The sequence below is a fragment of the Papio anubis genome, chromosome 14 (assembly GCF_008728515.1).
Source record: "Papio anubis isolate 15944 chromosome 14, Panubis1.0, whole genome shotgun sequence".
Classification (NCBI taxonomy): domain Eukaryota; kingdom Metazoa; phylum Chordata; class Mammalia; order Primates; family Cercopithecidae; genus Papio; species Papio anubis.
The window spans coordinates 101,021,842-101,036,425 of record NC_044989.1 but is presented as its reverse complement, the minus strand read 5'-3'; the positions used below and the strand labels follow the sequence as shown (position 1 = coordinate 101,036,425).

General features: G+C 41.2%; 1 protein-coding gene across 36 annotated transcripts in view; it reads left to right on the top strand.

Moving 5' to 3' along the window:
- The window catches only part of MAP4K4 (mitogen-activated protein kinase kinase kinase kinase 4), a 193,921-nt gene that overhangs the window by 81,488 nt on the left and 97,849 nt on the right, over positions 1 to 14,584 (top strand). For all 36 annotated transcript variants that reach the window (XM_009184800.4, XM_009184799.4, XM_009184801.4 and 33 more), the window contains exon 3: positions 11,267 to 11,323. In XM_009184800.4, the coding sequence (XP_009183064.1) occupies positions 11,267 to 11,323 (57 nt within the window). The remainder of the gene's footprint in view (positions 1 to 11,266; positions 11,324 to 14,584) is intronic.

The following is a 14,584-nucleotide window of genomic DNA, read 5'->3' as shown; positions in this document are numbered from 1 at the left end:
ACAGTTACGAGTAGTGAGTAAAATATGAATATACAGCATAGGCAAAGAGAGCTGTGTACGGACTTTGAATACCAGAAGGAAAACAAATACTGTTGTCAGAGACCACGTGCAGGAAAGGAATATGTCTTCTGAACTGTGCTACTGGCTGCAGCACAACAACAGAAGTAGTTTAGGTTCACAAACCAGATTATACTGTTTTTACAATAGTTCAGGGACACACAAAGCTGCTTACGGTTGACTTTATATGAATAATGTAAATATACATAGGTTCAAGGGCAGTGTATTTTAGAGTTAGCTTCTTGATGTGCTGAGAAAGAAGAAACGGTTTGGCATCTTAATTGAAAGTTGAGTTGGTAGTGAATGTGAAGGGACCATGGGTGGATCAGGAGCCCAGATTTGAATCTGAATCCCTTCCACCCCTTTCTCTCTTGCCTTTTGATTTGTGTAAGAAACTTCATTTTTTTTCTCTGAGCCAATGAGAAGAGTTCAGTTTGAGTGCTTTAGTGATGCTTGAAGTGATAGTTCACTCTTGAAGTTACACTGTGGATATAATTATGAGAAATCGAGTGTACTTTGAAGTCACATGGGAGAAATGTAGAGAAATTTCTTGGGATTGAGGAAAGGGACCCTACATAATTCTGTGTTTTGTCTTTTGTTCTAGATAAATGCTTAGCTATTATAATAAACAAGCTTTTTATTAAAATCCACTCAGTTATTTTGTGTATGATGTCTTCTGATGTCGAATGGAATCATAGACTCTTGGGTTGCAGTGCTACATCTGCCCTAGCTTCAGAAGGTGTGTTTTTCTTGTGTAACCTGAGTTCCCCACTTGGTCACTAAGAGGCGCAGTCCATTGGATTGCCACCTGGGAGGAGCTCCCTTCTCATTGGTCAGTTAGTGATCTTTTATTTAGTGCTGAATTGAATTGTCTTCAAGAGTGGAGTATTTTTAACATACCTTGACAGAGTCACATGATTGAATTTCATGGTTAGTATTACCATATTGACTATATATTACTTGGCTGTTGAATGCTATATTTTTTAGTGGCTAAAATAAATGAATAACTTTATATGTAAGTTTACCTAGAGTAAAAAATGGGAAATTTTTCTTGCTATTAAACAAAAGTTACTGAGTCTTTAGCTAGTTGGGTTTTTCAAGTGAGCAAAGAGCAGCTGCATATTTGTGATAAATACTACTGATAGCTGCTTGTAGAATCTGAAATCTCCGTTGTTTTGGATGCTTTGACATGAAGACTTGTCAGTGCCCTTTGACTGTTGATGAAAGCAAGCATGTGCTCATCCTTTTTTCGGACCCTTTAGTTGATGATTCTTTATTTGCCAGTCTCCCTCTTCAAACTTAGTTCCTCACACTTGATGTTGTAGTAGAGACTGCAAGGCCGTTACCACCCTTGGAAGGGGCGCTGTCCTTTTTAATGCATCTTCACCAGGTATCTGTAAAACTCTTCTGCCCTTTTTCCCCACCTGACGCGCTGCCCAGCCAGATCTTCCCTCCCCCTTTGTCTTAGTTCATATTGTGCTGCTGTTATAGACCACCACAGACTGGGTAATTTAAATGAACAGGAATTTATTGGCTCATGACTCTGGAGGCTGAGAAGCCAGAGGTCGAGGGGCTGGCCTCTGATGTATGGTGAAGGCCTTTTTGCTGCATCATAAGGTGGAAGGCATCACATGGTGAGAGGGAGGGGGAAGGGGACTGAACTCTCCCCTTTATAATAAACTCACTCTGGACATAACTAACCCACTCCGTCAGACTATCCTTTTCACTCCTCCCTCCTGGCCTTACACCTCTCATGAGGCCCCAGCTCCCAACGCTGTTGCATTGGTAATCAAGTTTCCAACACTTGAACTTTGGGGACATTCAAACCATATAGCACCCTTTTTGAAAGAATTACTCATAAACTCTCATGGCTGGATTTCTTCTCTTGCACCCTTCATTACCTGTTCATTTAAATTGTCTCCGCTTCTCTAACATAGAGGTGCTTTTTTACTACAGTGATAGCTTATCTAACTGGAACCGAGCTTGCTGCCTGGTCCCCCGACCTGCCATCTGTCCTAGAACACAGCTGTAAGTGACTGAACAAGCATGCAGAGCCCAGATGACTGGGCCCTTTCTTTGTTGGAGTCGGAATGTTACTGCCTGACGTAATATTCCCGGAGGCTATCCCTTAATTGCAAAGGCTGGATAGTAATTAGTGTTCATAATGATTTCCCTGGGCCATTAAGAAAAGTACCTTCAATGTGCTCAAGAATTCAGGGTTTAGAAAGATTTCCATCCAGATTGACTCCTTAAAGAAAAAAGATGTGGTGCAGAATTTATTTTACTTTTAGTTATCTGCTAACGTAGCTATGCAAGATGACTCATTTGTTGGGGAGTGGGTGGTGGCATTAGGTAAAGTCTTACCATATTGTCTATTTTGACTGTTTCATTCTTAATAGAAGTCTACACATTCCCTGCAATTGAGGTATAATTTTCTTTAAAGGGAGTGTTGTTTCAGATAAGGTGGCTGCCTAAGAAAGGAATAATTCTATATTGAGTCTTTTAATTTTAAGCTCTTTAGGGAATGGAAACATTGTCTTATTAATTGGAAAGTCCCAACTGATAGCGCTGACATATTCTTGTGCTTCCTTTGCCTGCCTGCTCGTCTGTAGCCCTGATCACAGAAGGAAGGGAGAAGTAGATGAGAAATAGTAGTTACGAGGATGAAACATGCACAAATAGGAGCCCTCTCACCTTAGGCTTGGTTTGGGGGTCTGGAGGCACGTAATGAGAACAGCAGCAGATCTGTGGGCTCACGTTTCCTTACTCGTGCTCCATTAGTACTCCAGTCTGAAGGGATGATTTAGTACCAACCAGGAGATGTTTAGAAGACCGAGATGCAATGAACATACGTGTGCATGTGTCTTTATAGCAGCATGATTTATAATCCTTTGGCTATATACCCAGTAATGGGATGACTGGGTCATATGGTACTTCTAGTTCTAGATCCTTGAGGAATTGCCATACTGTTTTCCATAATGGTTGAGCTAGTTTACAATCCCACCAACAGTGTAAAAGTGTTCATTGCAGCACTATTCACAATAGCAAAGACTTGGAATCAACCCAAATGTCCATCAGTGACAGACTGGATTAAGAAAATGTGGCACATATACACCATGGAATACTATGCAGCCATAAAACAGGATGAGTTTGTGTCCTTTGTAGGGACATGGATGCAGCTGGAAACCATCATTCTCAGCAAACTATCGCAAGAAAAGAAAACCAGACACCGCATGTTCTCACTCATAGGTGGGAACTGAACAATGAGATCACTTGGACTCGGGAAGGGGAACATCACACACCGGGGCCTATTACGGGACGGCGGGCGGAGGGATTGCATTGGGAGTTACGCCTGATATAAATGACGAGTTGATGGGTGCTGACGAGTCGATGGGTGCAGCACACCAACATGGCACAAGTATACATACGTAACAAACCTGCACGTTGTGCACATGTACCCCAGAACTTAAAGTATAATTAAAAAAAAAAAAATTTCAGGCACCTAGATCTTGGACTTCCCAGTCTCCAGAACTGTGAGAAATAAATTCCTGTTGTTCAGAAAAAAAAAAGAAGACCGAGATGTTTGCTGAAGTACTCTGAGCTGTCTCAGGTTGATTACATGCTTTCTTATCTTAGATGGCTCCTGCAGAGCTGTCTGGGTAATATGTTCTCCCACTTTGGTAATTTTGGATTTTTTGCAGACACTTTTTGGAAGAGAGCGCCTATGAGTGAGACCTGTGGTTTTGGGGTTTACAGTGCACAACCAGTCAAGCTGGTCTTTGCCTTTTGGGTGGATGCATATAGAAAGAGTGGTCAGTAGATTTCCCAGTGCTATACTCACGCCATTCAACTTGTGGTCACGGACGTTTCCATATTTGCTAGTAAAAATAAGAAAATTCACAAAGGAGAATAGTTTGGAATTGTCAAGTTGAGCTGTGAATGGTGTGGATGAGATATTCTGGGGAGAGAATAGACAGACCAGGTTTGGCTTAGCTACTAGGTGAGCGCCCTTCTAGCTCTCTGGGATTTCTTTCTAATCTGTAAAATCACCTATTTTGTTGAAGTAGGCTTGCCTGTCCTTTCCATTCTTAGACATTTCAGAACATAAGTTATGTGTTTTTCTGGAAAAAAAAAAAAGATATTTGTTAGAATTTACTTGTTACGAATCTAACCTTCACACACCAAACCCCCAGCTAAGACAGTAAGTTGCATATATAATTGTAATAAATACTATGTAAGTCTGCAAGGGGAAAGAGAACTTGAGTTTGTGACTTTTCTTGTAATCTTGAAGAAGTAATTCCCAAACTTCAGAGTGCATTAAGAAATCACTAGGATGCTAATTTTTAAAAGGCTTGGATTCCTATATCCCAGTTACACAGATCTGATGGCCTGGGATAGAGCCTGGAAGTCTGCGTGTCACAGGTGAAAGGGAGTGATATTTGTTACTGAAATTGACCTGCCTAATATACTTAACATACTTTACCCCCAGTAAATCTCTTAAATCCAAAATATTAACACTCCCAAACCAACAGCACACCACTAAAAAGTCAACGAACAAATATCAGGAAACAAAGCTTCCCAGTTGGTTGGGAATGAGAAGCAGCCAGGTCTTCTCCCTTCTGTTGCAGGCACATGTCGCACTGCCATGGAATCTTCTCTTTTGACTTAGTGACGGAGACTGCCGTCTTCTTGAGGTGCATGCAGTGTATGACAAGCTTCTCTCATCCTTGCATGTCTGCAGAGATGTGATATGGTTTTGTGACATACCTTCTAGTCTTGGGGGGAATCATTGTGCTCTCCCTTTTTTTTCCTGGCCAGTTGCTACCTCAAACCTGTCCCCTTCTGGGATTTGGAAAGGATTATTTGCAGCTCACATCTTGAGAGATCCATGTTCTATCCTTTGATGATCTTCGGCGCCATCCAGGCATCTTTTGAAGGCTCAGCTGCAGCCTCCATGGTGGGTCCATACCACTAGCCCCATAGTGATGTGTCCTCCCTTAACAGCTGCTTTGCATATCCTATCAAAGCAGAGCAATTGGTTCCACATTGTCTTCTTTCCTAAGTGTTTCTACCCCAGGGCGCAGTATTTCTCTGTGATGCTCATCTTTTGTGTGTATGTGTTTTTTTTAAACACCTCTCTAAATTGTAAGCTCCCTGCAGGCAGGTTGCTGTGTTTTATCTCCTCAGCAGTGTGAGGCATGTCCTGAGCACTGGTTAAAGGTAGTCTTCAGATTACTAAGACGTGCATTAATAGGCTTCACTATTAAGCAAATATAAAGCCAATTTCAGGCAATTAATCTCTGAAATTTTTATTTCAGATTAAACTCAACAGATAAAAGGAAGCTTTAATTTATGATGAGATAAAGATGGGAACAACTAAAAGCCTCTTACAGTTTCAGAAAGCCATGGACCAGAGTGGCTTGTGAATGTGTGTACACATGCCTTCAGGTTCCCCAAACAATTCCTGTGGGGTGTTCTCTCTTTATCACAAGAAGAAAAAGGCCAGGAGTTGAAAATAAGTTTTTATTATTGGTTAGTGTATTGCCATGTTTGATTATATCTATTAAAATACGTTATAGAATAATGTACTTGGCAGTTCCTATGTAAGTTGGTTAAGAGGACATTTGTGGTCATTTCTGTTTCAGGTCCACAGCCTGGTATAGAGAACCAGTCTAGGTGTGACTCTTGAGCTTGTTAACCTAGCCCCCTCTAATCTTTAGTTTCTTCATCTGTCAGTTGAGGATAATGATACTTGCGTTGTGTGGGGAAGTAAACAATGCATATAAAATGCTTGTTCACTAACTGCCTCAAGAGTAGGGCCAACGTGGTTCCTGTGACCTGTTCTTACAGTCCCGCCTCGGGACTGTAATGCTCTCTGGTGTCACAGCATATGCTTGCTGGAGTTCAGGCTGTGTGTGTGCACCCCTCTGGGCTACTGAGGGAAGAAGGCATTTGTTATTCCTAACTTGCGTGTTTACCTTACATAGTGTCATTAACATGATACATTTTCCTTGTCTCCTATTTATTCGTAGGCTGTATGAGTACAAAAGTTTTATGATTCTGGATAAAGGTGAGATTTAGGGAGAAAGCACTATGAATGGAAAAAGTGCTGCTGAGTCATGTGCACTTTCTTGCTGAGATGTGAGGTGGTGGCACCATTTAATAGCAAGGCTCTGTGAGGGAAGGTCAGAGGATGAGTGGGGAAACTTTCTGGTAGAGTGGTTGGTATGAGACCTCTTCAGATTGGAGTCTGGAGGTGAAGGCTCTGTTTTTCAGTGCTTGAATTCATTCACTCCTCAAAGTTCCTCTTAATATGGATGAGACCAATGGAATTTGCCTCTCGACGAATATACTTAATCATCAAATGTGTTTTAAAGGGTAATTGGATTTTAGGTAAGGATTATGCAGTGTGAAGTTACCTAGCCTTTAATGATAGTAGAACATTTGAGAAGATAGGAACATTGCCATCTTTTTCTTTTTTCTTTTCTTTCTTTCTTTTTTTTTTTTTTTTGAGTTGGTGTCTTACTCTGTCGCCCAGGCTGGAGTGCAGTGGCACAATCTTGGCTCACCGCAACCTCTGCCTCCCAGATTCAAGTGATTCTCGCACCTCAGCCTCCCGAGTAGCTGGGATTACAGGCGCCCGCCACCATGCTTGGCTAATTTTTGTATTTTTAGTAGAGATGGGGGTTTCACCATGTTGGCCAGGCTGGTTTCGATCTCCTGACCTCACGTGATCCACCTGCCTCGGCCTCCCAAAGTGCTGGGATTACAGGTGTGAGCCACTGCACCCGGCCAGATCTTTTTCTTTTGGGATTTAAAAGCTTCCTTTTGAATGCTGTTCCTTCTGCCTGTAGGCTCCTCTCTATGGGCCAGAGACAGATTTCATTCTAGTGCGATGGTTTTTCAAGTGCGAGGTGGCAATTTTGACTTGGTTGGAAACATAAAGGAGAGTTGAAAACCAAGCCATTTTCTTCAGCTTGGACCTCTATTAAGAATAGTTTGAGTTTTCTTAAAAAAAGAAACATACATTTTTTGCAAAATTTAAAGACTAAAATTGAACCAAAAACTAAGAAGGTTGCTCTACCAAAGGGGATGTCGGTTGTGGTTATTTGAACCATTCAAGCTACGTGAAATGATGTTGATTGGAAGAAAAATTTTAATTCTAAGTCATGCTATGTCTGCTAACCCTTAAAAGCGTAGAGGCGAAATAACTTAGGCTGTTTCTTTGAAAACAAAGTGTTTTGATAGAAATTTGATGAGTTAGTAGAAACAGTAGGAGTCCCTCTCTTTAAGTATATATATAAAATCACTGTGGAAAGGGGATCCTGCTGCTATTGTACTGTGGGCAGATAACTGAAGAAAATTCAAAGTTCCTCATCTGTAGAATAGGCTAGTGATCTGCTTTGTTGCCCTCATAGGGTTTTTTAGGATCTGTTGAGAAAATAGATGTGAATAGTATTTGGGGGCTTTTTATCACTAATTGTCTTATAAACACATTAATGTTTACATGGTGCTGTATAAATAAAGCTAGCAATGAGTCTTTAATCTCTGCCATCTGGCATTTTATGTTTATTTTATCCCTGGATGGGATACTGTGCCCAAGAAATGTAGATAATGGGACAAGAGAGTAACATTCATAAATGGATGCTAGGTATGTATATTTAATACTGACCAAGTAATTTACTGGTATATTTTAAGAATGGATGATACAAGGGAAAAAAAGACCCTGTTAAATATTAAATTCGGAATCTCTCTTTGCACAAGTTAGGTGTTTGAGTGACCCAACATCAGGTGGGTCCAGAGTGATCCAGTAATCCAGAGTTAGGTGAAGGAACATGATTTATTGCTCATTTTCAATGAGCAGGCTGGATGAAGCAGCCCTTAAGAAACCTTATAGAGGCCAAAATGGGATGATATAATAGATGTCTAGCCCCAGGCATCAGTGAGTAATGCCTTTTCCTGAGTCCTTAAGTTCCCAGCATAATGCAGTCCGTTTATGGTTACACGCAGTTTCATTTTCTCTTTAAATACTCTTCAGGTGGTATGAAGGAGGGTCGTGTGTTGTAGCTAAAGAGATGCCAGGAGAGGTGTGGTAAGGGCCTCCCTTGTGAGTTGGGCCACCCAGCTTGGGCAGGCCTACGCTTGTAGCCCACCCTGAGAGGAGTCAGTATATTCCCTCTTGGGTAGTATTGAATAAATCACAGGCAAACTTTTGTCCTTTAAAAAACTCCTGGTGTAGCTTCCTTAGCACACTATTATATGCATATTAACATTCAGTACATTGAATCCCAGCTTCAGTTTTTCTCCCAAGACTATTTTGCTGGCCATTTTGGTTCCTTTACACAAAGGTGACCCATCTCAGCAGGTGGATGATTACTATTAGTTTCAAATTTAGAAGTTTGCTTTTTTTTTTTTTTTGGAGACAGGGTGTTGTTCTGTCACCCAGGCTGGAGTACAGCGACCTGATCTCAGCTCACTGCAGCCTCTACCGTCCAGGTTCAAGCGATTCTCCTGCCTCAGCCTCCTGAGTAGCTGGGATTACAGGTGCATACCACCACGCCTGGCTAAATTTTGTATTTTTAGTAGATTCGGGGTTTCACCATGTTAGTCAGGCTGGTCTTGAACTCCCGACCTCAGGTGATCCACCTGCCTCGGCCTCCCAGAGTTCTGGGATTACAGACGTGAGCCACTGCACCCGACCCTTTTTTTTTTAAAATAGAGAAATACGTTATTTTAGGACTCCATTCCTTCCCATTGCATTGACCATTCCTTTCAAAAATTAGAAATGGGCCTACACTGACTACACTTGAGACAATTGCAGTCGACGAGGAGAAGGGAGCAAGGGAATCAGCATGGGCCTTTGTTGGAGTGGTATGAGGACGCATCCCTGCCGAGAGCCCACTGTGTGCTGGGTGCCAGGGCCAGGACTAGGGCCTTACGGACTCTGCACTTGATCTGCCAGCTGCCTGACTCTAGAGCAGGGATGAGGCACCTGAACACAGCGGGTCGGAAACTCCTAGAACTTAAGTTTAACTTCCCTGAGGAAATACGGTGATGGGGTGATGGACAAGGAAAGACACTCAAGGCTGCCTGGGTCCCAGATTCGTTTTTCCTGGTACAGTGTCTTGTTTGAAAGGAGGGAGGCAGAATTCTTAGATGATTTTCTGATTTAAATTTAAAATGGACCTAATTTGGAGACTTACTGTGTGATAATGAAGACTGGTGCTGTCACATGGTCTGGCCTCATCACAAAAATAATTGTTAGTTGCTGATACTCTGTTCCCTTAGTAAGGGAGACTCATGTTTTATGTAAAGCAGATGCTGAGTGAATTCACATTTCTCAGCTGTTATGCCACTTTCTAAGTCTTGAGGATACACACTTGTGGTCTTGAGTTCAGGCATAGAAGAAAGCATAGACCATTTTCTGTTCCTCCTTATGGCTTTATTTATGTTAACGTTTATTAGAAAAAAGAAAGGTACTACTCTATAAATGTCTGAGGAGGCTTTTTCATAGACCTGTGGATTTTCTTGATTTGTAGAGATCTTGGGTGTTAATCATATCAGATACTCAGAAGACCCTTCCATCCCCAACGTTTTGCTAACACATTCCCAATGCAGCATACTTATGCTCTTGAAAAGAGGGAAAGCCAGGACAGTGCGTTTGACATTTTCCCTCATCATTTGGTTTCTGTCAGCGAGAAATATGCTTTAGTAATTTGGAAATAAACTCACTGCAGGGGGTGAATAGCAGGTTTGAAGGTTGATTAGTTGCTAAGGAGATGATCTTTGTGTGCTTATGTGGAAAGTATGAGAGGATCACTTAATACTATATCCTCTGAAGTTCTGCTCTTTCTCCTTGGGTTCAAGAAAACCATCATTTGGTTTCAGGTTGTGTTGACAGTCACAGTCAACTGTAGGAACTATCATTAATTTAGGGAAACAAGGTTCCAGGGTTGTGCTTGACCTCTGACCATGTGCCACACAATGTTCTTTGTGCTCCATTTGTTGTACACAGCAGCCGTATGAAGTGGGTACCACTGATCTCACTTACACAGATAGGAGCCTGAGGCACACCAAGCAGAGTCTTGCCCAGGTGCAGTTACTCAGTGTCATAGTTGTAATACAGTGTCATTTTCACAGAATTGCTTGGTCCAAGTTGTAACTTGAGTTCCTGCACACACTCTCCTCCTCAGATGTGAAGTTTTAAAGTTCACAACTCTTTAAATCATGAGAATACAAGGGAGACAGGCTGTTGGAAAATACAGGGATGTTCTTTCTGTTTTACATCTGTTGCAGAAGGACTATTTCTCACAAAGTCCTTAAGTAGATCGTGCTCAGCATATCTGGATGCTCTTTGCTACTGGTCTGAGAAATGACCAGCAGGGCATTGCAAAGAGTGAGTAGAGAGTAACAAGACTGACAGTAATTCAACCCAGTACTCCTCATCTGGGTGAAAGGAGAATGATACCAAGTATGACTGATATCTAGTGATACAAATGGGTTACAGAATTTTAGATTCTAGGTGAGGCATTATAATACACCTGTAAGAAACCTATCTCCCTCCTACCCCCCAATTTCTTTATACACTTAAAAAAAAAAAATCCCAGAATTGTAAAGAAGTATGTGAAGAAATTGGTGGGAGGAGGGAAAGAATTTTAAAAAGTGAATTTGTTTGATAGTTTCCTCATGTTATGCTTTAGCTTGTTTCTTTCTTGCAGTCCCCACATTGGGACTGCAGGAGAGCTTCAAAGAAGACTTTCAGTATAATTCTTGTGAAATAAAGTAATGGGTATTGGGAATACACAGGGAAAAATTACAGTTTTCCATTTTTGACGATAAAATGTCTAGAGGGTTTTTTGGGGGTCATTTTTTTTTTTCCTGTAGCAAGTTAAGAAGGAAAGGATGGCCAGTGTGATTTGTAGAAAAAAAAAGTTTCTTCTAGATAGTGTTATGTAAATTAAACCTGTGAAGGAAATAAGTAATTGATGCTTTATCAAAAACTCATTTGTTCAAGGAATTGTCTTGCTTAAGTGTGGTTCATTATAAACTATATTGTTATATTGGAGAGCACAGGACTATTTTGTCATCACTGTTGGTTAGTAAGAGATAAGTATAGATGAAATACGATTTGTTGGAAACTTCAGCCATTTTGTTCTAATGATTGTGCAAAAACATTGGTGCTCATTGATCTTTTTTTTCTGTTTTTCAGGGTCGACATGTTAAAACGGGTCAGTTGGCAGCCATCAAAGTTATGGATGTCACTGAGGTAAGATTGAGTCACACACCTTTTTAAATAAATTGTTAGATGGAAGACAAAGATTCCCCCAACAACATAGAGCATTACTCTGTTTGGAAAATCTGATCACTTGAGCACATTGCTCTCCTGTGACATTGTGGGTTCATAGGTCCAGTGGATTAGTTGGCCTAAATTGTAGTACATGGTCTCCAAGTAACTAAAAGGCAGTAGCATTTTCTCAAAACACACGCAGTGCACACACACATCTGAGTGATGTCATCCTTGGCAACGTAATGGGCCATAATTGGAAACATCTTCTCTAATGGAAAAGAAAAAATTTGAAAAGGGATCATGGAGGTCACATGAATAGGGAGATTGAGGGTTTCGAGTGGAGGAAAGCTTCTCTAGGGTATTAGGCCACATTTGTGCCATTTCTTTTATTTTTAACATGGGGGAGGAAAACAGACCCAGCCAAGTTCCCAGAGGTTGGAAAACAGAAACATCTGCTAGAATGCTGAGCAGATTGTTGGCAAAATTTAGTAGCAAAAAATAGTTCTTGAAATGGTCGCATGAGGATTTACTGTGCAGCTTTAGATGGGAAAGAGGAGAACGTGACCGAGACAACAAGTAAGTGTACGTGTGCCCATATGTGTGCTTGTAATATAAGCATGAGCCCATATTTAAATTCTTTAAAAATAGTAATAGATTATAATGAACTAAATCCATTTCATTTTAAAGTATTTTTATCTGAAATTTTGCTTCATGCTCATGTTTACCTCTAACTTGCCTAATTATGAGTAGGATTCAACATCATATTTCACAGATTCTAGAAAGAGTTCACCAGTAGCATTGGAGATTTGGGATAACTTTAAATCCAGCCGTACTTTCCCCAAGTCTGGGGTCAGTCGAGGGAGATAATGGCTAACCAATCTCCAGTGTGCTATCTAGAGAGTGAAATCTCCTTCTTTGCCTTGCTCTCTGCTTGGTCTCTGACAACATGGTCATCTTCAGAATGGGTATTTGTCAGTAAGAATTGGAAAACACTGTTGTCCCTGGACCACAAGACAACTGATAGAGCCTTTCATAAATATTTGAAGATGTGACATTTTATGAGGTGACCACTCTCTTTTCTCTGTTAAAGAGAATAATGGATACTTTAAAATGAAAATGTACCATTGCTTAGTTGAATGGCCAAAAGATTCTCCTTGACATACTCTGATGTAGACTATTCTGTTGTATTACAGTGATCCTATCTTGGTGTACAGCTCAGTGGGAAATTGGATGCTTTCCAGTTAAATATTTTTTTAAGATGTTTTTAAAGAGTGGCGAAGGAACCGTAACTTCTTGCTTATTTTATTTTGAATACAGTAGTTGAGCTATTTATGAAGGACCCTCTCTGTGAATGGAATGACCAATACCACCTTCCTACCAAAGTCTCCATTCAGAATGCTGTGCATCTTGCCAGTGCTGTGTTGGGAGTGGTGTTGCTGGAAAATACGGTCTTTCCATTATTTATTAACACACTTTTTGACTTGTTTACTGGCAGACTTGTAGGTACAATTTTAAATGTAATCTTTTGGAATTTTATGAACTGAGAGTTCACCCTTGCAGTGTCATGCAACCTGTGCTGCTTCCCCTGACACTGCTGTTGTGGCTGGTCAGGATATGTCCTCTTTCACATCTCTAATGGAATCTACATGGGGTTTGCTTTCTCTGTGGGGATCTTCTTCACCTAATCCTGGCTGTGATTATAAGTGTGCAATACATGATCACTGTAAAAAAAAAAAAAAGTATAAAGTATAGGAAAATATAAAGAAAAAGTTAAATCCTTATACTTCTGCCACATTATTATTATTATTATTATTATTTTTTTTGAAATGGAGTCTCCCTCTGTCACCCAGGCTGGAGTGCAGTGGTACGATCTCTGCTCCTTGCAACCTCTACCTTCTGGGTTCAAGCAGTTCTCCTGCCTCGGCCTCCATAGTAGCTGGGATTACAGACTCCCACCACCATGTCCAGCTAATTTTTGTATTTTAGTAAGATGGGGTTTCACCATGTTGGCCAGGCTGGTCTTGAACTCCTGACCTCAAGCAATCTACTGGCCTCGGCCTCCCAAAGTGCAGGGATTACAGGTGTGAGCCAGCGCCCCTGGCCCTCTGCTACCTTATGATAGCTCTTGTTATTGCTTTGGTGTATTTCCTTTCAATCATGTCTCTGTGAACATAACTATAAAATACATACTCATATGTAATGGATGCTTTTGTATCCCACTTGTTGAGTGGGATACAACAGGTATTTTCTTGCCTGAAAAATCAGGCAATGTTGGACACATGCATAATGTAAGTATTTTTGGGACTCCTTTAAAAGTAATTATTGCAAAACCCATGTATTCAGGTAAAATGAAAACCAGATGGCGAGTCCTCAAATAAGTATTACACAAACCCAATCAACCATTTACCATATTGTCCACTCAGTAATGTTTCTTGTGTGCTGTTTTCATGCAGTGACCTTTTCTATAGCATGGAGCACAGTCATTGCCCATATAAGTGTTGTTTATGGATAGAGGGCCATGTATAGCAGTCAGCCTGGAAAACATGCCCTTGCCAAGCCTGCATGTCAAAGCTCCTCTTGTGTAGTTGTAGGCACTGGCCTGGCTGGGACCTGGGAGCAAGTGGGGAGCAGGCTGAGTGAGAGAGATTGTGCAGCATGTGCTTCTGGTTCCAGCTCCAGCAGGAGGGGCTGTTGGAGCGGGTTCTCTTGATGAGAACAGGACTCTTCATGGTTTTTTACCTCCACTTAGTTTCATCTCAGGAGCAAAAAAGTGCAAATACTTGTTTTTGGGAAAAATCACAGATTTGTTCTGACTCTTTAGGTGAAAGTGAGAGGCAGTTACCAGGCTACTAGTTACTCCTCAGGCTCAGAAGGCAAGAATTGCAGCAGGTGTGGGAAGTTGAATGGTGTGGCCGCGTTTCTCCTGAGCTGTCAGCTGTTGGCAGGCTGAATGAATCTAGCTCTGGAGCTGGCTGCAGACAGTGCAAAGATGGGGGCCCACTTCACTGGCTTTACTTGATTGTGTGAATCTGGAAAACAAGACCAGCTGAGAATTCAGATTTCATCCTGGGGTGAGGTGACAAGGGACTATGGAGGAAACCAAGGGGCCTGGAAGTGGGGAGGCATTTATTTGCAAGAGATGTCAAGTTCTTTTCAAATTTGGTGTGTGAGTACTTTAGCTGTATTAAGAATTGACTATCCTTAGGATTTTGAAAGGCTCTTTTTAAGGAAAGCATGTCT